The sequence below is a fragment of the Lynx rufus genome, unplaced genomic scaffold (assembly GCF_022079265.1).
Source record: "Lynx rufus isolate CCGP_SWC_20201006 ecotype Redwood Valley unplaced genomic scaffold, mLynRuf1.p SCAF_5, whole genome shotgun sequence".
NCBI lineage: Eukaryota > Metazoa > Chordata > Mammalia > Carnivora > Felidae > Lynx > Lynx rufus.
This window is the reverse complement of record NW_025814867.1, coordinates 45,605,241-45,628,464: the sequence shown is the minus strand read 5'-3', so window position 1 is coordinate 45,628,464 and position 23,224 is coordinate 45,605,241. Positions and strand designations below refer to the sequence as shown.

Sequence of the window (23,224 nt, the reverse complement as noted above, 5' to 3'; positions counted from 1 at the left end):
CTGGCCAATGAAGGAAATGGATGGCAAGGTCTTGGGCAGGGAAAGGAGGAAGTGGGGCTGACAGGGGAGGGCTGGTAGGAGCAAAAGAGTTGCATTCCTAGGAAGCAAGTAAACTCCTAACTGTGCCTTTCTGCATCCTAGGTGCTGTGGAGTATCTCACACCTGAGGAGAAGAGACTTTGACACTTCTCTTGGTTTGGCACTCTAGGCTATCAGGTCTCCCAGTTTTTGTTTCCATTCTGATGTATGCAATGTTAACTGTTGCATTTAGGAATTTTTTTCCAAAAGTCCTTTTTCCCTATCAGCCCCATACAAGCAACTGAAGCCAAGGCTCTTGGCAACCACAGAATCCAATTTTAGCCCCCAGAACAAGACTTTCTTCTTCACCCCATCAATCACACCCCCAACTTCTCGGCAGAAGTACAGCTTCAGGGGTTTCCTCCTAACAGACGGGCTCATACTCCACATCTGCCAGAACAGACTCTGCTCCTTCTCAGGAACGTGAGATGGCTCTCTGAAATTAATACTATAATTATCATATGGTGCATTTCTCAAAGTTTTTCAGATATCTGTGTATACCTGAGTGAGCGGCGACCTTGGCCACGCTGAGATATTCCTGTCAAGGAATAACAGGCACACTATTTTCACAAATATTAAACTGGTGCATTTAATTAACCCCTTAGGACAGGTCCCCACAGTCCTCCAAATCTGAGACTAAGCCTCAAGTTTTATTGCCCTAGGAGAGGAAAGCTACAGCTCGACAATAGACTTGGTAAGGAAACCACAGCTGTGCTTCCCTGTGTGCACAACATACCTCTGTGCACCACTGAAACCTCAGATATACACAGAAGCCTCCCCTGAGGACTTGGGTGGAAGGAGAAAGGGAGGAACAGGCCTGGAGAAAGACATTTGCTGCCAGCCCCATGGAGACATGTGAACTACTTAAATTATTACACTGGACATTTCATTATCTTCACTCCTCTCTCAGTTTCTGCTACTGAGGAAGTGGTTGAAAGCCCTGATCATTGACAGAGCCACATTAACTACATTTTCACTTTACACTTTACATTGGAATTTAATTTCATAATGAGCTTGATTTGAGTCAAGTCTCAACAGTAGAAGCACTGTGTTTACTACTTAAGACTTAAATGCAATTGCTGTGAAGTTCATACTTCTGAACAAGCCTTAGGTAGGTTAAGAGTCTTTCATTAGAACACGAATACAAAGACTACAAACATTGGGGCACCTGGGTGGCTCTGTCAGTTAAGCGTCCAACTCTGGCTCAGGTCATGATCTCACGGTTCACAGGTTTCAGCCCCACATCAGGCTCTGTGCTGACAGCTCAGAGCCTGTAGCCTGCTTCAGATTCTGTGTCTCCCTCTGTCTATGCCCCTCCCCAACTTGTGCTCGCGGTCTCTCTCTCTCTCTCAAAAATAAACATTTTAAAAAAATACTATAGACATCATATTGCCAAAACCTATGTAAAGCAACTCTAGACTAAAAAGCCCTAAAACACAAATTGCTTACACACTGTACAGACCAAGCAGAAGCAGACCCATCCCCATTATCCTCTCCTCCAGAACTCACCTGGCCTTTTGTTTTTTTTCCTGGAGCCCAAGAATGATGCATGACGTATTCATTTAATTAAATCTATTCACTTTTGTCCAAAAATTAACAACTCAAAAACAACAAATGTTGGCAAGGATGGGGAGAAAGGGGAGCCCTCTTGCACTGTTGGTGGCAATGCAAACTGGTGCAGTGTGGAGAACAGTATGGAGGTTCCTCAAGAAACTAAAAATAGAACTACCATACGACCCAGCAATAGCACTACTAGGAATTTATCCAAAGGATGCAGAAGTGCTGATTCATAGGGGCACATGTACCCCCATGTTTAGGGCAGTGCTTTCAACAATAGCCAAATTATGGAAAGAGCTCAAATGTCCATCAACTGATGAACGGATAAAGAAGACGTGGTATATATACAATGGACTATTACTGGGCAATGAAAAAGAATGAAATCTTGCCATATGTGACAATATGGATAGAACTGGAGGATATTATGCTAAATGAAATAAGTCAGTCAGAGAAAGAGAGATCATATGTTCTCACTCAAATGTGGAAGTTGAGAAACTTAACAGAAAACCATGAAGGAAAGGGAAAGAAAAAAAAAAAGTTACAAACCGAGTGGGAGGCAAACCATAAGGGACTCTTACATATAGAGAACTGAGGGTTGATGGGGTGAAGTGAGGGGGTGTGGGGAAAATGGGTGATGGACATTGAGAATGGCACTTGGGATGAGCACTGGGTGTTGTATGTAAGTGATGAATCACAGGAATCTACTCCTAAAGCCAAGAGCACACTGTATACACTGTATGTTAGCTAACTTGACAATAAATTATGTAATTAATTAATAGCTAGCTAAATCTATTCACTTTAGCTGTGCCACTCTCACAAAGACACTCCAACTGGTAATTTGACCCTTAATGTGTTTTCTATCCTGTCAATATATTCTAGGTACCCCTGACTCCAAAATAATGGCAAGTTGAAATGAACTTTAGAGCCACTTCATTGCAGGAATTTCATTTGAAAGATTAATATATACTTCATCTGAAAAGGACTCTGAAACAAAGTATGTCTTTAAAAAAAAAAAAAACCTCTCTATTCATCATGGAATTAACATTCCAGGGCAGATTGCAAAACACAAACAGCTTTCCTAAGTTATTAAAAAGTTAGTAGCCTGGGGCCCTTTAAAAGAACAGGGCCACTATATGCTCAGTATGGAACAAGCACCAATGTTCTTAAGAACATACATTAAAGATATACATGCAAACACATCTCAGAAGATATACAAGCAACCAGACTGGTAACAATTCCTTCTGAAGCATGTGAAGAGGGGTCTGGGAGACCATGTACGGATCAACAGTACAGTGAGACTTCACCACCCTCTTTGAATACTGTGTTTTATACAATGGATATATATTAGCTATTAAAAAATTTGTTTTCATCTCACACAAGAAGCCGTTTTGGGGTGTTTTTTTTTTTCTTGAAATTCATTACACTTGAAGCAATGGATCTGCAAGATGCACAACAAATAAAAACTCATTGAACACCGAGCCTTCTTCACAAGGCTCACCTCACAGCTCACCCCACACCACCCTCACTCTAGCTCCACACTCATCCTTCAGTTGGTGTGACCAGCTTGGAAATTCTGTAAAGCAAACAAGACCAGGATGGAATTCCCGGTTTTCCCACTTTCCCTGGATTTTCTTACCATAATTTGTAAATTGGAGATACCGGCTACCTGAGAAGGATTTTGTGAGGAGTGCCCCAAATGAAAAAACAGAATATCAGTCTGTAAACTACAAAAACTTGTAACAAATACTTTTGTTGTATAATACATTCCAAGTGTAAATGTGCACGCATGTACCAATAGCCATGGAGAGCAAAAAACTACACTATTAATTAGATTGGGATTCTGATTAGCATTTTATCACACAAGACGATTAATCATTTCAAGCAGGAGTCAACAATAAAACTGACTAGAAAACAGGAACCCATTGCCATCCAAAGGTTCTAACAATAAATTCAAGACTAGGTAATTCCCCCAAAACAGCAAACCGGAAGAAATGACAGCGGTAAAGACCAAGCAAATACAGTACCCAGAACTCTAAACCTAACTCATTGGCTCCCAGCTTGCCAGGAAGGGAGATAATTATCTAAGACCAAGAAATACTTTTCAAGATACAATAAAAAACTAAAACAAAACAAAACTTTCCTAATTTTTACTTAGAAGACTAGACTTCCTTAAGGCCCAGCTCATATTTCACTCCTTCAGAAAGCCTTCCCTAATTTTTCATCTCCCATCATTTCCTCTATGATTACAGGTAATTATGAACTGCCGATTGCTCTGTTTGAGAAAGCCATTTTCTCTCCACCAAAAATGACAGCCCCTTACAGGCAGGCACTTGGTTAAAATTCTCCACAGCATCTACCTCAGTGTATAAAAACTTAAACCTTTTTAAGACCCCTCCTCCCCCGCCTTATTCGAGTAAAATAGAAGTCCTTTTGGTGCATTTTGCTAAGAAATTCAAAAGGAATCATGGGCAGATATTACCTTTGATTTCATCAAAAATTTAATGATCACACACACACCATCACGACCACCACTATCACCTACCTGCATTCTACCTTGAAAAGGACGGTAACATTTTACTTTGGAAAATGTTTCCATAGAGCAATGATGAGTAATGCAGAGTTACACTGCAGCATATTAAATTTGATTAGAACTTTTTAAAGTAAACATAAAATGAAGAATAAAGAAAAATACTTAATGTTAAATGAAAATGTTAAAGATAAACTGGAAATGAGAATAGAAACTCTAGTAAGTACACACAACACACGCATGGAGGCAGGTCTCCATCCACCCACTGACTAAGCCTAGATGCCATACAACCTAGTAGCAGTGAGCACCGTCAGCATTGGGGTCTTGCTTTCTAAATACTGTTCCCACTAGAAAGAAGTAGGATTCCTTTGAGAAATGACTGACTACAGACCTGAGGCAGGAAAAGTACAAGACGAGCCTGAGACACTTTCTGTGCCAAAAAGCAAAAAAGTGCTCTGAGACAAAAAGGTGTCATGTCAGAAAGGATACAAAAGAGCTTGAAACATCTTCTGCTGGCCAACTTTTGGACAATCTGAACACTAAAATGAGGAAGAGTGTAACTGGTTGTAAAATACTGGTGAATAGAAATCCATGAGCCCATCACAATGACCAAAGATAACTTTTTTAAATAGGAAAAAGAAAGAAAGAAACACATTTACCACCACTAAACATGTCATTAGAGCAATTCTACTCAGAAAAACTGATAATCAAAGGAAAGGACTTTAGTATTTACTGTCTTTTTTATAAAGAATTACAATTTATCACAGTTGGTAAGAGAAAGCTTGTTTTCACAGAAGAATGCCAACATCTAGCCATTCCTAATGAAATAATGACTTGGTGCCTGGTTCACCAACAGATGCTAAAACTTTTAGATAAAAGATTGTTGGGGAACAGGAGAGTTACAGGTGCCAAAGTCTTACCCCAATGCCTCTATTGCAGAATTTTTTTATCCAGGTAGCCAAGAGCTACGCCACCAATTAAAACCTATTTTCAGGCCTAAGTACAGCATGAATTTAAATACAGTTATACAAGCACTTCTGTCCAATCTTCAGAGTTATTCCCAAAGTAATGAAAGCAGAGATCTCTTTTATGACAATGAGATACGAGGACACTGAAAATGCAGTGGCAATCTTGACGTGAAACTAAGAGCTTGTCCCTAGAATCAAAAAAGTTAGTATTGGAATGTCTTCAAGTATCCGAACTGAAAGTAAGCTGGTTGGCTTAGATAAGAAACCAGACTGTCAATTATGTGTTTAGCAGGGTTTATTTCTGCAGTCCAAATGGCTCAGTGAATATGTCACAAATTAATTAACCACTGTGCAAGAAGGGTAGCTATTCCTTCGCTGTATTTTGGGGCGATAAGAATAGTGGTTCCAAGAGTATAGTCAACCAGGAAAAGTCTCTCATCCAGTACAGATGCCCAACCCAGCAAAACCTCAGGGGTACAGAGGAAACAACCGGAGGTAAACAGAGCAGCTCCCTGGGGAGTTTAACCACGAAGCATGCATTTTAAGCTTCTTCTAATCTCTCTGTTCCCCCCCACCCCCAAAAAGGCTTGAGGTCCATGATACATCTTGTCACTTTTCACCATACTGAACACCCAACAATTCTTAGTCGGTATTAGAGCTGTTCATCCTGCAAACAATTTCATCTTTCTCGAGTTTCCACAGCACGCTGGACTTTGCTATGCTCTGCCTGGACCCCATGGTGCCCATGAGATTAAGGGTTCTGACTCCTCAGATGCTGCTCACAGCCCTGAAACCCCACAGCCTGTTCCCTGCCAGCACCTGCCTGCCCAGAGATGCATCTTGTCTTCACGGGGCCCACAACGCGGACTTCCCCCTAGCAACCACCATGTCACAGCAGGGAGGAAAGAGCAAACCCCTAGTGAGTCCAGCTCCCTCTGTGCCAGCAAGTGACATAACTTCTGATGCTCAGGTCCCTCCTTTGCAAAATGGGAAAACAGAACCTACAATGCAAGCTGGTTATGACTGCCTATAGTGTCTGTGAACTTCCCAGCACAAGATAATAAATACCAGCTAGTCATGATGGAATAAGTGCTGGCTAGCAACTGTAGCAACTAGCAATAGTGGACACTTGCGTGGCCATTTACTATGTGCCAGCAACTGTTCTCAACTCTTTAGAAGCACTGACTCGTTTCATCCCTAAAAGGTACTGCCAATTATAACTATCCCCATGTTACAGACAAGAAACTTAGGGAGAGTGTTCTAACAACAATAGTACCCAGAAGCCCTCCCCTGGCCGCCCACCATCCCCCATAGAGTACTCACAGACCCTTAGCACACAAGGCTCCTCACAGCCTTTTATCACCACCCCGCTGGCAACTAACACACGAGATGAAAAAAAAATCCCAGCAGTTGCTCAAGTCCAACTATTTGATGACCCTCTTTCTCTGCAGACGCCATCCTTCTGCCAGAAGTGGCCTTCCCTGCACAACATCCCCCCAATTCTGTCGAAATACCTCCTCTTTCAAACTTCACTTCTCCTGTGGATCTCCCTGAGCTTTCCAAATTCCTTGGGACTCCCTGCACATTTTACTCATTTCACTGTGAGCGCTTCCTTCCTTTTCTGATACTTGGATTGTTTGGATATATGCCCTACCCCCAAGTGTGAACACCTCCAGAGCAGCAACTACACTCTCCCTGACCCCACTGACCAGCAGTGTCCAGCCCAAGCGTCAGAACCCAGTGTGGACACAGCACGCTGAGGGGCTTTGTGCACCCGTCTACACATCCGTATCCTCATCTGAGAAATGGGAATAAACTCTGTCTCTCACAGATCATCTGAATACATCAGAAAACCCACAGAACAGAACCTAGCAAGTAGGGAATGTGGTATCACAGCACACCACAGTAATCCTGGTAGATGTGGTGAGGGACAGGCTATTCTCACACGAGCCAACAGGAAACACAGCAACAGGTTCCAACAGCAAAGGGATGAGGTATGCCCAAGGCTGAAAAGCTCCCTCAAGTAACAGATCATTTTCACAGCACACGACACAAGCTGACCCGATCTAAGACTGCAAGAAGTGCCGTGCTCCTGCTTACCGCAGCGAGGCACATTCCATAATTGCTCAAGAGATGCTAACTACTACAGTGAGAGCAAACAAGGTAGTAAATTCAACGGTTACAATTAGTTGGCTCAGCAACAACAGGACTCCTCAGAGGGAAAATTCCTACAAATAAAGGTACAAAGTTCGCGTTACTTACTATAAAGTAGTATTTCCTAATCTGTTCCAAGACTTTCCTTAATTATGTAACTGTAGGTTTTACTTATTTTTAAATATTAGCTAGCCCATCTTAAATGCTTCCCTCCAGTGAGGTCAAACACTTAAGACAACTAAACATTCTCATCTTAAAAACAAAACATTCAACCCTAAAAAATTTCTGAAACCAACTTTGCATCATGTCTGGTGTTTGTTCCCATGAATCTGTAACACTCACCTATTGTGATAACATTTTCTAAATATCCTGTCCACCTGTAACATCTTATTTTTTAGCTCTCATAAGGACTGAAAATTATAATCTCCTCCTCTAAACTTCCCTAATTTCACCTCTATTTTAAAACCTCTGCCCTGATGTTAAGATTTGCCCAAGTCAAATAGTTCTTTACCTGCCTTGAAATTACATGTGAGGGGCACGTGGGTGGCTCAGACAGTTAAACATCCAACTTCAGCTCAGGTCATGATCTCACGGTTCGTGAGTTTTGAGCCCCGCATCGGGCTCTGTGCCGACAGATCAGAGCCTCTCAAAAAGAAAGAAACGTAAAACAAAAATTTTTAAATATATAAAAAAAAAAAAGAAAGAAAGAAAGAAATTGCATGTGAAACCTCACCCAGAAACCCAAGGCCCCGCTCACTTTTAGGTACACGCCATACTGGGTATGTCTTTGCCTGCTGCAAGCTCTCTAGGACAGCAACCCATTTAATCCACATTTTAGATCGGTAACTCTTTGCATAATGATAGTGACAATCTCTGTGTTGCTACATTTAAAGAATTTACACAATGGGGCCTGCTCCCTTGTTGCTGTTAGCCCACTTAACTTTAGGAAAAACTCTCTTCAATAAAATCAAACAGCAGTGCTTTATAGCTCTGTTCCAACACTGAATGTGGGAACTGAAAATAAAACATATGTTTCTATTACAAAGGAATAAAGGCCATTTCTGCTGAAGACACTTTACAGATTGTAAGAACAATCATCAAGACAACAAAAGTCATAAAACCAATGCCAGAAAAAGGTGACACTTGATAGTCAATCTTGCCCCAAATGTGCTGAATGATTCTTTTCACTGTCAAAGCCAGAACACAGAACCTATTACTGCAAGTTAATCTTCTGAAGTGTATGCAATTTAATCCAGTTCAACACATATATATGTGTGTAGTTGCTTGGCTGTAGAGCTTGCTTGGAGTGTGAAACTTGCTACATTATGGCTAGGTCCACACAGCCAAATGCTTCCAAATGCACTCTCTAATGTGCTTAAAGAAGCTGAAGAAAGTGCTGAAGACAAAGCAGAGAGTGAGACATATCAGGTGTAATGGGGTGATGGTAAACTAAGATCAGATCATTGAAACCACTGAAATCTGCTCTCTGCAGATAATAAAAATGGTACGGAACATTCGCATTTTAATTTTTTTTTTTTTTAACGTTTATTTATTTTTGAGACAGAGAGAGACAGAGCACGAATGGGGGAGGGTCAGAGAGAGGGAGACACAGAATCTGAAACAGGCTCCAGGCTCTGAGCTGTCAGCACAGAGCCCGACGCGGGGCTCGAACTCACGGACCGCGAGATCATGACCTGAGCCGAAGTCGGCCGCTTAACCTACTGAGCCACCCAGGCACCCCAACATTTGCATTTTAAAACACATACAAGAACATGGAAAAATGAATTAGGTATCTACACAGTTAAATTACCTATTGGGGGGTGCCTGGGTGGTTCAGCTGGTTAAGTGCCTGCCTTCAGCTCAGGTCATGACCTGATGGTTCATGGATTCAAGCCCTGCATCGGGCTCTGTGCTGACAGCTCAGAGCCTGGAGCCTGTTTCAGATTCTGCGTCTCCTTCTCTCTCTCTGTCCCTCCCCCTCCTCTGCTCACATACACTCTCTCTCTCTCTCAAAAATAAATAAACATTAATAAATAAGTAAATAACCTATTAACTACAAAGGTTAAAACAGCAACCATGTAGTGAAGAAATCTGGGAGGCACCACCTTACCCAAAAGACCAAAGTCAGTGATCACCGCCAGCACTGGGACAATGTAGTATGATGTACTGAGAGGCTCACGGCATTGCTTCCATGGTATTCCTACCAAGAGTACATAATCTGAATCTAATCACAAGGAACTGGAAAAATGAAAATCAAGGGACATTTTACAAGATAGCTGGTCTATCCTCTCTAAAACTATCAAGAAAAAGAAAGGCTGAAGAACTGCTCTGGATTAAGAGAAAATGAAAAAGACATGAAATTAGAGGCAACATGGATTAGACTGGATCCAAGCTGAGAAGACTGTTGTCTGGACAGACTAAGGATTTTGCTGTAAGCAACCAGTCACTTGGTGGCAGATCTGGGATGAGCAAAGCCCAAAGCTCCTTCCGAGACACTAGACCTCAGAGTTTAGGGGTCAGCTCCTGAAATGCATGCATTTTTTAAAATATTCTCATTTGTAGCTTTAAGCATTTTTTTAGGTCAAAGTTTTTATATATCCTACCACGAAAAATGGTATAGTAGGCACTTGATCTTCATGGATTTGACATTTACACGTATAAACACACATGAATGATCATAAAAACACATCAACTGTAATACTTAATAGACAGAGTCAAAAACCAGAATCGTGTGTTATGTGGCTTACAAAAGAGAAAACACAGCTAGCGAGTGAACCTAATCAACCATCTGTCGTGGAAATAATAGAAATTTTAGATCTGGGGGGGGGGGGAGTAGAAAATAATTGCCCCCCCATCCAAAAAAAACAACTGCTTACACTAATAAGGAAATTAATGGTTAAAGTAATGAATGCATGAAGTCTCTGATGTTCTTAGCTACAAAAGGGAACTAGGCTTCCTTCCATTTGGTAGCAGAAATCATATGGTTGTGGCGATACATTCCTATCTGAGATCCCTAAAAACTCTAACTACACATTCTCTGCAAATGATGACGGTCTATCAGACTTTTATTTGTCCTAAAACTGTTTTATATTTCATTGGGCAGATGCATTCCTGCATGATTCCTTTATCCTTTCTATGAGTGTTAAAATCAGATTAAACTGATCAAGGAAACCACTGACAGAACCAGTTACAAAAAGCCATGAAAAGAATCTAAGGAAAGGAGGAATGGTCTCTCCAGTATAGCTGGTGATGCTACAAGTTTCAAGGATTAGGAGTTGGAACAAATACACACACACACACACACACACACACACACACACACACATACACTTTAGGCCTGATAATTCATTTATTTATCTTACTTACTGAGCACCTTCTGTATGCCAGGTGCTCTTCTAGGAGATTCAGTACTGAACAAATGAGACAAAGTTTCTCATGGAGAAACATTATAGCTGAACGAGTGGACATAAGAAATCAATAAATTAATTTAGGGGCACCTGGATGGCTCAGTTGGTTAAAGTGTCCAGCTTTGGCTCAGGTCATGATCTCCTGGTTCAGGGTTTGGTGCCCTGCATCAGGCTCTGGGCTGACAGCCCAGAGCCTGGAGCCTGCTTCGGATTCTGTGTCTCCTCTCTCTGCCCCTCCGCCACTCGCACATTGTCTGTCTCTCTCTCTCTCAAAAATAAACATTAAAAAAAATTTTAATACATAAATTAATTTAAAATATAACATGAGGTGGTATTAACAGTTATGAAGAAAAATAAAGCAGGAGATGATGACAAAGTAACAGAGAAATGACCTTTTGGCTGGAGCGATCTGAGAAGGCCTCTCTTAGGAAGTGCCATCTGAGCTAACACGCAGCACAGGGAGGAAACAGGCTACGCAGACATCATTAAGCATCTGACTTCAGCTCAGGTCATGATCTCACAGTTCGTGAGTGAGTTGGAATCCCACATTGGGTAACCTCGAGCCCCGCTTCAGGTAAAACACAAGACCCCGATAAGCCCCAATTCTCACTCTCTGCCTCTTGCTCAATTACGCACACATGCTCGCTCGCTCTCTCTCTCTCAAAAAAAAAAAAAAAAAGTAGGAAAATACGAAGAAGGGAGAAAAGAAACTTAAACATTTATTGGTTCTACTTTGGCACCATTGGCAAATATTGTAATGAGAATGTATAGCTTCGGTAATTTCTAAAAGGGACATTTCTTTTGTTTCCCCCCAAAAAATAGTAAGTCAAAGATGAAAACGATTAGAAGTATGGAGTTAAGACTGCTACCAAAACAACACTCAGAGATAATCACTGTTAACTCTGGGGATTGCTTCCTCCCATTCTTTTTCCCTTGAATATTTAAATACACGCACAATACGGTGTTGTTTTAAGTACAGCTGACTTGTGCTTCTTGGCTTTAGCACACCTGAACTCAAAGGTGGAAGCCATGGAATCTAGCCATGTTTTCTGTCTTGTTTTAACTTTTCATGCTTTTAGAGTGGGCTCCAGTGACTAGTTCACCAGGGCCCCCAACCAGTCCCAACCACCTCACACCCTCACACACTTATTTAGGATCCTGCCTGCATCTGAGGACATTTGTACTTCCTGACCCTGCTCCTCAGAGCTTTGTAGCTAGGGTCTCCCTTTATAAAACACGCATGTTTCCATTTCATAAGGAATTATTTGTAAACCTGATCTTTATGTGGACATCTTTACATGTAATTTTCCGTGCACATTTCTAATGCAAAATCAAATATTTTATTAAGCATGTTTAGCACCACCTCAGGAGTCACTGTCTAGTCATCAAGAATGAAAACTGACCAAACAGTTTACCTTTAGTTCTTTCAACAATACCTACCGTATTCACGGGCCAGTGCATGTGGCGGGGGGAGGCTATGAGAGAGACAGAATTTTTAAAGATAATTTCAGACAGTGAGACATGCTGTGAATAAAACAAGAATAACTGAGAACATAATCGGATGGAAGGGGAGAAAGGGGAACGCTATTTAGCTAGGTAGCCAGAGAAAACGTCCTGAGGAAATGGCACTAGAACCAAAGGCTCCAAGAGGAGGAGAGGTGGGAATACCAGAGGGAAGAGCAACCCAAGTACAAGCAAGAGGAAATGCACTCACCCTGAGAAAGGAAGGGGGCGTGGCAGGTCAGAGGGGCAGAAGGAAGACCATGTGGCCAGAACATCGTAGAAAGAGGGAGCAAGGTATAGATGGCCTCGGTGGCCACAGGAGAGAACCTGGATCTTGATCCTAATTGGAGTGAGAAACTATCACAAAATTATAAGTAGGGACGTGATATGATGTGATTCAGGCTTGGTGATTAGTGTGGCGGAGACTGCAGTGTAAGGAGCGAAAGGAAAGGCGGGAGCCCAGTTCGGAGGCTGCCCCTGTATCCAGCCAAGGGATGACGGTGGCACAAACCAGCGTTCCAGTAGCTGTGCTGGAGAAAAGTGTCTAGATGCAGGACAGATTTTGGAGGTAACAGTGACATGATTTGCTGACGGAACCAGGATGCTTTCTGGGCCTGGGTGAACAAGGATCCACCTATGTGCTGTGAGCGATTTTCAGCCTCCCCATGGACCTTCCTTCTCAGTACTCACCTCGCTGGGCCACGGACAGAGCATAGAGACAATTACTTGTAGAATCAAAGATGAAATGTAAAATGTAGCATACCTCTCACTTACCCAAATTAGGATCAGTAGCCTGACGTTTCTTAATTTTAGCTTCAGAAATAGCAGAATAATAGGCACACGTCATCTTGATCAGCCACGTGGCTCGAACCATTGGCACTGAATATTTAGCTAAATATGCAAAAACATCTTCTTTTTTACTAAGGATTGGAACCTAAAAAGAAATAATATATTTATAAAACTCTCATGTTTTCCTCATGAGACCAACCTAAAGAAAGGGAAAGCAAAACAAAGACACTAAATGCCTGCTACCTTTAACAAAGTATATTCTTGACGGCTTTTCAAACAGTACATTCTGTTTAAAAACCAAACCAAAACAAAACAAAACAAAAAAGCCAATTTTCATTAAGAAAAAAGAATCAAAACTCTGTTCAGCACATTGACAACAGTTTCATCAGTTGTGCTTTCTTATTAATTTAAAAAAAAAAAAAAACTTTACTTTCAGAGTCTCAGATGCAGGAAACTACTCATCATATCAACCAAATAGGGAAAATAATTTCCTGACAGTCCTCCAAGGAGTTTATCTCAAAATTGGAAGGTACGGATCAAATGAAAACCTGTCCCCATTCTACATTTCATCAAAGAACAATTTTTTTTTTAAAAAAGGTTTCTGGTTGTATCATTTCACAATAACAATTTCCAGAAAGCTTCTAAAGTGCCTTTGGCCCAAAATTTAAAGTAGAGGCTAAAATGATGGATCAGTGAATCTCCCTAATGAACACTGAACTAGAAATAGCTGGGTAATTAATTCACCGGCTGAAAGGAGGCACTAGAGGCAGTTTATTATTTCCTCCAGACCACGAAGGTATACTACTTAGCAAATTACTATCCCAATGTACCACCTGCATGTTTGAGAAGTTAACCCACTCTTCTAGAATTCCTCCTACACGTTCTAGGAACAGCCCAGTCATCTATATATAATCTATTCAACTTATGAATATAGAGTACAACAGTGAACAGAGAACACGGTACTCCATTACGGGCCCCCCAGCCAGTATAGTTAAACTCATCACTCCCGGGCTCTTCATTTATGAATGTGACACCAATCTAACCCTGACTACCTCACAGGGTGGTTAGAAGGGTAAAGTAAAAAAGGGGCATCTGGGTGGCTCAGTCAGTTTAAGTGTCTGACTCTTAACATCAGCTCAGGTCATAATCTCACAGTTTGTCAGTGCAAGCCCCGAGGTGGGCTCTGTGCTGACAGTGCAGAGCCTGCTTGGCATTCTCTCTCTCCCTCTCTCTCTCTGCCCCTCCCTCATTCACTCAATATGTGCAGTCTCTCTCTCTCAAAATAAATAAACAAATTTTTTTTTTTTTTTTTTTTTAAAAAGGGTAAAGGGGCGCCTGAGTGGCTCAGTCAGTTAAGCAACTGACTTCGGCTCATGTCAGGATCTCATGGTTCTTGAGTTAACAGCTCGGAGCCTAGAGCCTGCTTTAGATTCTGTGTCTCCCTCTTTCTGTGCCCCTCCCCCACTCACACTCTGTCTCTGTCTCTAAAAAAAAGAAAAGAAAAGAAGGGTAAGGTAGAAGAATGACATGTATCAAAACTGGAATGGTTTTCATTTTGTTGCCAGTTCCAAAGATTTCTCCATGCCAGCCAAAGTATTTTCAAGCCATGGACCTGACCCTCTCCTAAGAGGGCCTTGGAGACTACAACCACAGATATCAAGAGCCCTGGTTTCTATGCCCCAAAGTCTCGCTTGATTGTATGTTGGCAACCAAGACTTCAAACCAGCTGATTCTGACAGCATGGCATTTTTCTCTTAGTCAAATCCTCCTTTAGACAGTGGATATTTTCTATCACTCATATGTTACAAATTTGAGTGTTCACACACTTGGTACAACGTGTGAGCCTAGGATTAAAAGGGAAGTATTTTTTTGTACACAGCCCTTTAAAACAAGCTGTTACACCTGGTTCTTACCAAAGAAACACCCGGTTGGACACTGAGATGCAGCTGCCCGGTTACTGTATGTGATGGGCAATTTAACAGACTTTTGATCATGGACAGTTCCAGCCCTGGGTGCTGACTTTAAACATAACCCCCATGCCAGAGGCAGCTACACTGCACAAACATACCTAAAAGGAAGATGAAAGTCTTATAAGCCAAAGCTGGAAGGCTTCCTTCTCTGCAGACCACAGTGACACGCTTTACCATGAAAATTTCCTGAAAATTTCATTTATAAGAACGTTGTTCATGGAGCACAAGACTATGGGTTTACAGACTACTGTTTAAGCCAAGGACAAGAAAAGCACAGGCTTATACACTCCATGCAAGACTTGAGCTGCTGCCTTTCATTGGAACATATAGTCTGAGGGAGTTAAATTTTAGCTGCCAAGGCCAAGTTGCCTCTCAGTCAGATGTACCAAAAAATTACAAGATCAAGGTCTAAAAATTAGGCAAATGCAAAAAAGGGAATGTACCATCCCCCAAAAAAAATTACTAATAGCATCTTTTACAGATGCCTAAAGGATTTCCTCTGAATAACTGACAGAAGGAAAATAAAAATTTGAACACGTTAAATGTTCAGATGAAATAGCAAACAAAGCTAAGTCACAGGTCTTCAACATGAACAAGCCAGGGCATACCTCCAGTTCAGTGCCCCTACTGGCAGAACCCTGTAAGAAATGGTTAGCTCAAATAAAAGGAATTAAAATTCAGAAGAATGTATGTGAAGGTTATTTAATTAAGGAAGAAGACACATACTGATGGCTTTGTCAAATTCATAGTTTGGGCCAACTCAGGAAGGAAATTATGTTTACAGTGATTGACTTCCTCACAGGCATGGATTGCATCTTCAGCAAAGAAACCATCTGACTACGACCTGTAGCTGAACCTAGGCAAATACTGGGCAGCTGTTTCATTTCTCAATCAAGCTAGAGCTGCATCTAAGTACTAACAGAAAACTAAGACACCTAGCATGTGATGGTTTTTCATCCACGGAAAGAAAGGCTGTACCACCGTGTATTGCCTTTCCCCTTAGATAAAGGTCACTGTCAACACCCTCTGTTCACTAAGCAGAGGTGGAGGCAAATGGAAATTACATAGACCACAGTAATCAATGTCACCTGAAGTGAAGAAGCCATACCTAGTGAACTGTTTAAGAGCCAGAAGGATATCCCTAGAGGCCATAGGTCTCTTTTTCCAAATCTAACTATGACCATGGTGGAGTTAAAAGTCCCTTTATAGGCCATTTTTTTTACCTCTCTGTGGCTGAATACATGGGAGATCTGTGGAGTTGTACCATAACAGAAAACTAGGTTCAGAAACTTGATTGATCCCATATAGGAAACTATTTTGAACTCGAGTACACAGCTGGAAGAGGACCCAAGATCTTAGCAGGAAAATTAAGGTCTTCTGCATTAAATCATCTCAGAAATAAATACCAGAAATTAAAGAAGTATTTGAACTTTGTACTATGAAGAACATGTAAAGAATGAAATCTTTCACCCAGTTCTGAAAGAGCTTTTGCCTTTTTAAGAGGATGAAATGCTCAGGAAGGGAGGAATAGGGAGGGGCTCCTCAAATGCCCAAGAAATGAATACCTGAAGGCATAGTTAATGGTTTTATAAAGACAACAAGTTTATCTTCACAAAGAATTAATGTCAGGGCTTACCTGAGGAACACCTGACTTGGCCAGAGGCAGCTCCTAATAAAGAGAGAAGAACACTGGCTAATACACTGCACTGTAATTCATCTCCCTCCTCAAAGATGAGAAACCACTACCTACACACACCCCTCAAGCAAGGGCATCAATTCCTCACCATTATTTGCTTTCAGGAAATGTCCAAAAAATGGGATTCTAAAAACGTATTTAAAAAGGAAAACCTAAAAAGAAAGATGTCAGGCTGGCTACATGGAAATTGAAGGTACGACCCAACACGGAGGGTATGAACTATTGGTAGAAAGCCATCACAAAGGCTGTCCTTTGACTTAGGGGGCCTTCAGATCCAATTTACAGGTCATAGAGTACCCACATGATAAATGTTCACTACTGGACAAGAAATGCCACACGGTTCAGCCGGTGATGAGACAGGCATAACCTGAGTAGCAAGGGGCGATTATGTGGACTGCTATGCTTTTCAAGGATTTCAGTTGCTCTGAATCACGAAAATACGTGAAAGGCAACACAATACTACGGAGGCACGAGGTTAAGAAAGCCAATGGTAGTGATAGGCACTATTTTCAAAGAGTTGCTTTAGAAAATAAGCAAGCCAATACAAAAAGGAGCTCTTCTCTAAACCAGGCCTGCGCCACACCAGGTAACGAACACTCACTATCAAGGACAGAAAATAGACACCCCTAAGACTAAAGGGTTTCAGGCAAGTTGAGGAAGACACATGGGTTACTTGGAAGGTGTGCCAGAAGCCAGAGATCAAGACGAAGAGGTAGGGTAGAGCTCTCCTCTAAATTTCCAAAGACATTTGATAGGATTTGATAGGATGAGATTGTTGAATCTGTATTATTTCCCACTTGAGGAAAAATGATCAAAGGCAAAGATTTTAAAAGAAGCCTCGCTTTCCACATCCCGTCCCCCAAAAAGGTAGAAGCTATAAATAAACCTGTCCGTTCTGCTCTAAAATTTTTTCAAAGAAGTTTTTCAAGCACGCACAGAATCACTACTGTACTTATTAGGAAGGAGACAGCTTAAAGAATTTGGATTGGTACTTTTCAAGACAAGGAAATAACATCAAAGCAAGAATTTCTGTGTAACCGATTTCGGACATCCTGGCCTAAGAAAATAGAAAAAAAAATACTGGAAATTAATGAACTCTTATGGTCTGTTCTCGATTTTAAAAACTTGTCTACCGGGGCGCCTGGGTGGCTCAGTCGGTTGAGCGTCCGACTTCAGCTCAGGTCACGATCTCGCGGTCCGTGAGTTCGAGCCCCGCGTCAGGCTCTGGGCTGATGGCTCGGAGCCTGGAGCCCGCTTCCGATTCTGTGTCTCCCTCTCTCTCTGCCCCTCCCCCATTCATGCTCTGTCTCTCTCTGTCTCAAAAATAAATAAACATTTAAAAAAATTTAAAAAATTAAAAAAAATAAAAATAAAAACTTGTCTACCTAAAGTCCACATAAATTGCTTCCTGTGTGGAACATTTAGGTCAAGACGTCCTAGGCACCAGGTGCCATCACAACAAAGGGGCAAAGAGCATATGTGCAGCACCTGCCAGTGAGGCTTTGGGTTTTGGAAGGAACAGGGGGAAACAAGTATGTACTTGAACGTTAGCTCGAACATCGTCATTTCTAGAAGACCACTATTAAAGTAACATTAGAAAGACTTAATACCTTTTTTGCCAAAATAGCAAGTGGTTTATTTCCTGCTAAGTCAGAGAACCAACTATGAATTGCACTCTGGGATCGAGCAGTAACCAGCCAGTAATTATCTTTAGCATTAACTTGTGGTTTCTTCTTTCCGGTGTCCTGGAAAGTGTTAAGCTTTAGTTTCTCAGCTAATATGCTGCTGAAATAAGCTGCAATCTGTGGAAACGAGAAAAAAAGAAAAAGTTTGATGACAATAAACAAGTATGTTAGTAATGTATATTCGTATTTTACTTTTGTTTTACAAGAGTATCTTCAAACAGCCGTCAGAAAATAAAATGGCAATTTAAAATGTGATTTCCTTATACTAACATGATGCAAAAACTCCCACAGCACCTTTGTTCCACTATTAACAAGTGGTTCAAGGAAAAAAGAAGAGCCTTTGAGAATCTCTGATAAGATGAAATTAATTACATCCTGAATAAATTTCAAGACAATGGGTTCTGCTTTAATCTTCAGCTGTACTTCTTTTTCATACTACACACAAATTTGGAAGAGAATATTTTTCCTGAGAGGTGTTGCAGACAAAAGCAGAAAGCCTGGTAATCACACAGTAATCATTCTTTTTCTTGTTTCATCTTAATAGCATATATTTTTGGAAAGGAAACTCTGTATTTACACTCAGTGCTTTCTAAAAACGAGACAAGAAAAATTTGTTTAAGTGGAAAATTACAAAAGGTTCGATTAAATTAAGTATTCAACATTTTTGACTGGGCCGCCAATTTCAGGAGTACAAGTATTTCAAGAGAAAGCTACTGTTACCTGCTCTGAATGGAATAAAGTAGCAAAGGGAGCTTCTGTGAACGACTGTGGCATTTCGTAGTAACCGAACTAAAAGAGGACATAAGAAGAAAGGCACAAGAAGGAAAGGGATGAATACCTAAAAATCAAGTGAATCCACCTAAGACTTGTTGGAATTTCCAAGAATCATATTTCATTCCCTGGGAGTTCTTTAATAAGATACAAGCACAATTTATAGTAAATATCTCTAGTAAGGTTAGCAGACAGTGGTAACCATGATTACAATAAAATACCTACCCTGCTGAAACAAAATAAGAGTCACAGCCTTGGTTAAGGCTCATGAGTCAATAATTAGTCTATAGGCTGGAACACAGTTGTAAAAATTAGTAAACTTTATCTACACTTTTTCTTTTTTAAAATTTTTTATTTTTGAGATGGAATGAAATCTGGCCATTTGCAGCAACATGGATGGAACTAGAGGGCGTTATGCTAAGTGAAATAAGCCAGGCAGAGAAAGACACTCATATGTGGATCCTGAGAAACTTTACAGAAGACCACGAGGGAGGGGAAGGGCAAAAAGAAAAATTACAGAGAGGGAGGGAGGGAGGCAAACAGAGAGGGAGGGAGGGGGCTCCACACTCGGGGCTAGATCCCACAACCATGAGATCATAACCTAAGCCAACACAGAATCCGACACTCAACCACTGTGCCACCCAGACACCCAGCTGGTATGCTTTTTCTTAATGTGAATTGCCATTCCTTGATCTTTGTGATTTATGGACAATAAAAAAAAGTCTATTTTGGTGTGTTGATATAATATGGTAATAAAAACTTAGAAGAATTGGAAAATAAATTTGAGCTTTCCTTTTTTTTTTTTAACAAAAAACTTCATGGTATGTTTTAAGTAAATGTTTGCAGAATGTTGCAACAGAAAATATATTAAAAGTGAAAATGTAGCAATTATAGTTGTCTAGATACAAGCAACCAATAGCAACAAATTGTTTAATTTTAAATTTCTCAATCAATATCTAGTCTTCACACCAAGAACTTAAAATACCTACATACACAGATTGTTTCATATTTAAAAAGTCTCTTACTTGCAATTATGTATGAGTATTTAATCATAATAAATGTATAAAAATGTTTTTAAAAACTAGTCAGCGATCTGTTTTACAACTATGTATTTAATAACAATGGAACAGGTGACTATATGTCTTATGTCTACATCTTAAACCCTGTGAACTGCATATTGTAAACTAAGTTAAAATTCCCTAAAAAGAGAAAAAAGAAAATCAAAATGAACGTGCACTTAATTTTATATTCACATTATTCCAAACCTAAAAAACCAAATAGCCTCATTCCCAAGTCCCAATGCCTACCTCCAAGTAACCACTTTGCTTAGTTTCATAGGTCTTTCCGGTGTTGCTTCAGGTGAATACACATGAACCAACAAAAATACGTTATTTTTTCTTTTTTTATGTATGTACCTCTTTATGTGCTTTAGTACACGTCTAAGTCTTCCACATCTAGCTATATATGGAGAATTTCTCATTTATCTTTACAAATAATGCACTGTGTGGGGTACCACATTTTATTGAATGAAGCCCCTGTTAATGGACACTTGGAGTGTTTTTTCCAAACTCTATTATAGATCACATTAAAATGAACAATCTTTCCTATTTGTCATTTCACACATGTACAGCTACAGATTTCAGATAAATTTCCAGAATTCAGATTGTATGATTCTGAAATTTTAATCAGCATTTGTTAAATTGCCCTCCATAAGCTTTATACCAATTTGCACTCCATCAGACAAGGCAGGAGAGATAAAGTTTAATTTAAAACTTGTTTCCATCCACCCAAAGCTATTTTGAAAGTAATTCATTTCATAAGAAAATGGAAAAAAGTTTAGGGACTACAGTATAGTTCATGTATTCCATATTTATAAGATCAAATTCCCTTTAGAAGGTTTGAATCCTTGAGTAAATCTCACAGGAAGGGTTGACAGCAGCAGAAGTTGTAATGGATGTTATTTCCATTTATTCAGTTATTTAAATTGACATAAAACTTGATACAGCAGAATAGTTTGGCAGTTCGTATCAAGAGACACACAGCAGTCATACTTACTTTCTGTTACGGACCGAATTGTGTTACCCCAAAATTCAGATATGGAAGCCCTAATCCCCAGTATGATTGCATTTGGAGACAGGGCCTTTAAAAGCGGTTAAGGTCAAATGAAGTCTTAATGGTGGGGCCGAATCCAGTGGACTGGCTTCCTTATAAGAGGAAGAAACACCAGAAATACATGCACACAGAGAAAAGCCCATGTGAGGACACAGTGAGAGGCCAGCCTTGCACAAGCCAAGGAGAGAGGCCTCACAAGAACCCAGACCTACTGACACCCTGATCTTGACTACCAGACCCCTCAACTGTGAGAAAATAAATATTCTCAGAAAATCACATTTCTGTTGTTTAAGCCACCAGTTTGTGGTACTTTGTTATGATGGCCCTAAGAGACTAATACACCTTCTACCCAAGTGACATGCTTCTGGGAATTTACCCTAAAGAACAAAAGCTACATGTTCAAATATGACTACAACCTCTTCATAAATAACCTTAAGAAATTGGCAACAGGCCGGGGCGCCTGGGTGGCGCAGTCAGGTAAGCACCTGTCTCTTGGTCTCGGCTCAGGTCATGATCTCACAGTTTGTGAGTTCGAGTCCCTCATAGGGCTCTCCTCTGATGGCACAGAGCCTGCTTGGGATTCTGTCTCTCCTTCTCTCTGCCCCTTCCTGCTTGTGCACTCACTCTAAATAAATGAATAAATAAATAATCTGTTTAAAAAAAGAAAAAAAAGAAATTGGCAACAGGCTAATTGCTGTATACTAGCAGTTTCAGGTCATTCTAGAACATAAACGATGGCCTGTTCGTTATCTGTCCATCAATAATTATTAAAATGAATACTTCCGGCCTCAAGAAAAAATATATACCAAATGATATTACTTTTTTAAAAAACATAAGGAAGACAAAAACATTCTGGAGGTGGATGGTGATGACAGTTATACCACAATGTGACTTAATGCCAAAGAACTGTACATCTTAAAATGTTAAAATGGCAAGTTTTGTTTATTTTACCACAATTTTTAAAAAATGCCAATTACAGTATACACATAATTGTAGCTGTGATGTTAAAAGTGTATGAAGATTGGAAAAAGACAAAACTAAAAACACTGTGTTCAGTTGATGGCACGATCATCTGTAGAAAATGCCTGTTCTCTTTCACACTGTTTAAATATTTCAGTTGATTAGCAAACTGTCGATTACATGTGCATGTGTGTACATGTGCAAACAAAGAGATCTTAAATGATACACAAACCTCTAACAATGGTTATTTCTGGGTAAGGAGAAGAAAATATATTCTTTTCATTTTTATGTATGATGCTTTCAATTTAATATTTCAGTATTCAGAAACTAAAAACAACTCAAAAAGGATGAAAAAAAGCAAATTTTAAAAGAATACAAACAGAAACAAATAAGTCCACCCATATACGTAATTGTTAACCACACAGAAAAAAATTTTTAATTCAAAAAATTTTGGGAGCACCTGGATGGCTCAGGCGGTTGAGTGCCCGACTTCAGCTCAGGTCACGATCTCACAGTTCACGAGTTCAAGACCCATATCGGGCTCTGTACTGAGAGCTCAGAGCCTGGAGCCTGGTTCAGATTCTGTGTCTCCCTCTCTCTCTGCCCCTCCCCTGCTCACGCTCTCTCTCTCAAAAACAAATAAAAACATTTTTTAAAAATTTAAAAATTAAAAAAAAGAGGGGCGCCTGGGTGGCTCAGTCGGTTAAGCATCCAACTTCGGGTCAGGTCATGATCTCACAGTTCGTGAGTTCAAGCCCCGCATCAGGCTCTGTGCTGACAGCTCAGAGCCTGGAGCCTGTTTCAGATTCTGTGTCTTCCTCTCTCTCTGACCCTCCCCCGCTCATGCTCTGTCTCTAAAATAAATAAACGTTAAAAAATAAATAAAAATTAAAATTAAAAAAAAGAAAAATTTTATGACAACAATGACTCTATATCCTTAATGAAAATTAATCTAAGGACAAAAAGTGTTACAGGAAAATTATAAATTTTACATAGTAACTTTGTCGTTGGAATAACATTGGTATAGTCTATTCTAGAACTTTTTTAT

General features: G+C 40.3%; 1 protein-coding gene across 1 annotated transcript in view; it reads right to left on the bottom strand.

Moving 5' to 3' along the window:
- MED12L (mediator complex subunit 12L) overlaps positions 1–23,224 on the bottom strand; it is a 336,181-nt gene that overhangs the window by 277,775 nt on the left and 35,182 nt on the right. Inside the window, exons 4-6 of the mRNA XM_047100061.1 lie at positions 18,259–18,450; positions 16,589–16,621; positions 12,968–13,127 (exon numbers count right to left, since the gene is read on the bottom strand). Coding sequence (XP_046956017.1) covers positions 12,968–13,127; positions 16,589–16,621; positions 18,259–18,450 — 385 coding nt within the window. The remainder of the gene's footprint in view (positions 1–12,967; positions 13,128–16,588; positions 16,622–18,258; positions 18,451–23,224) is intronic.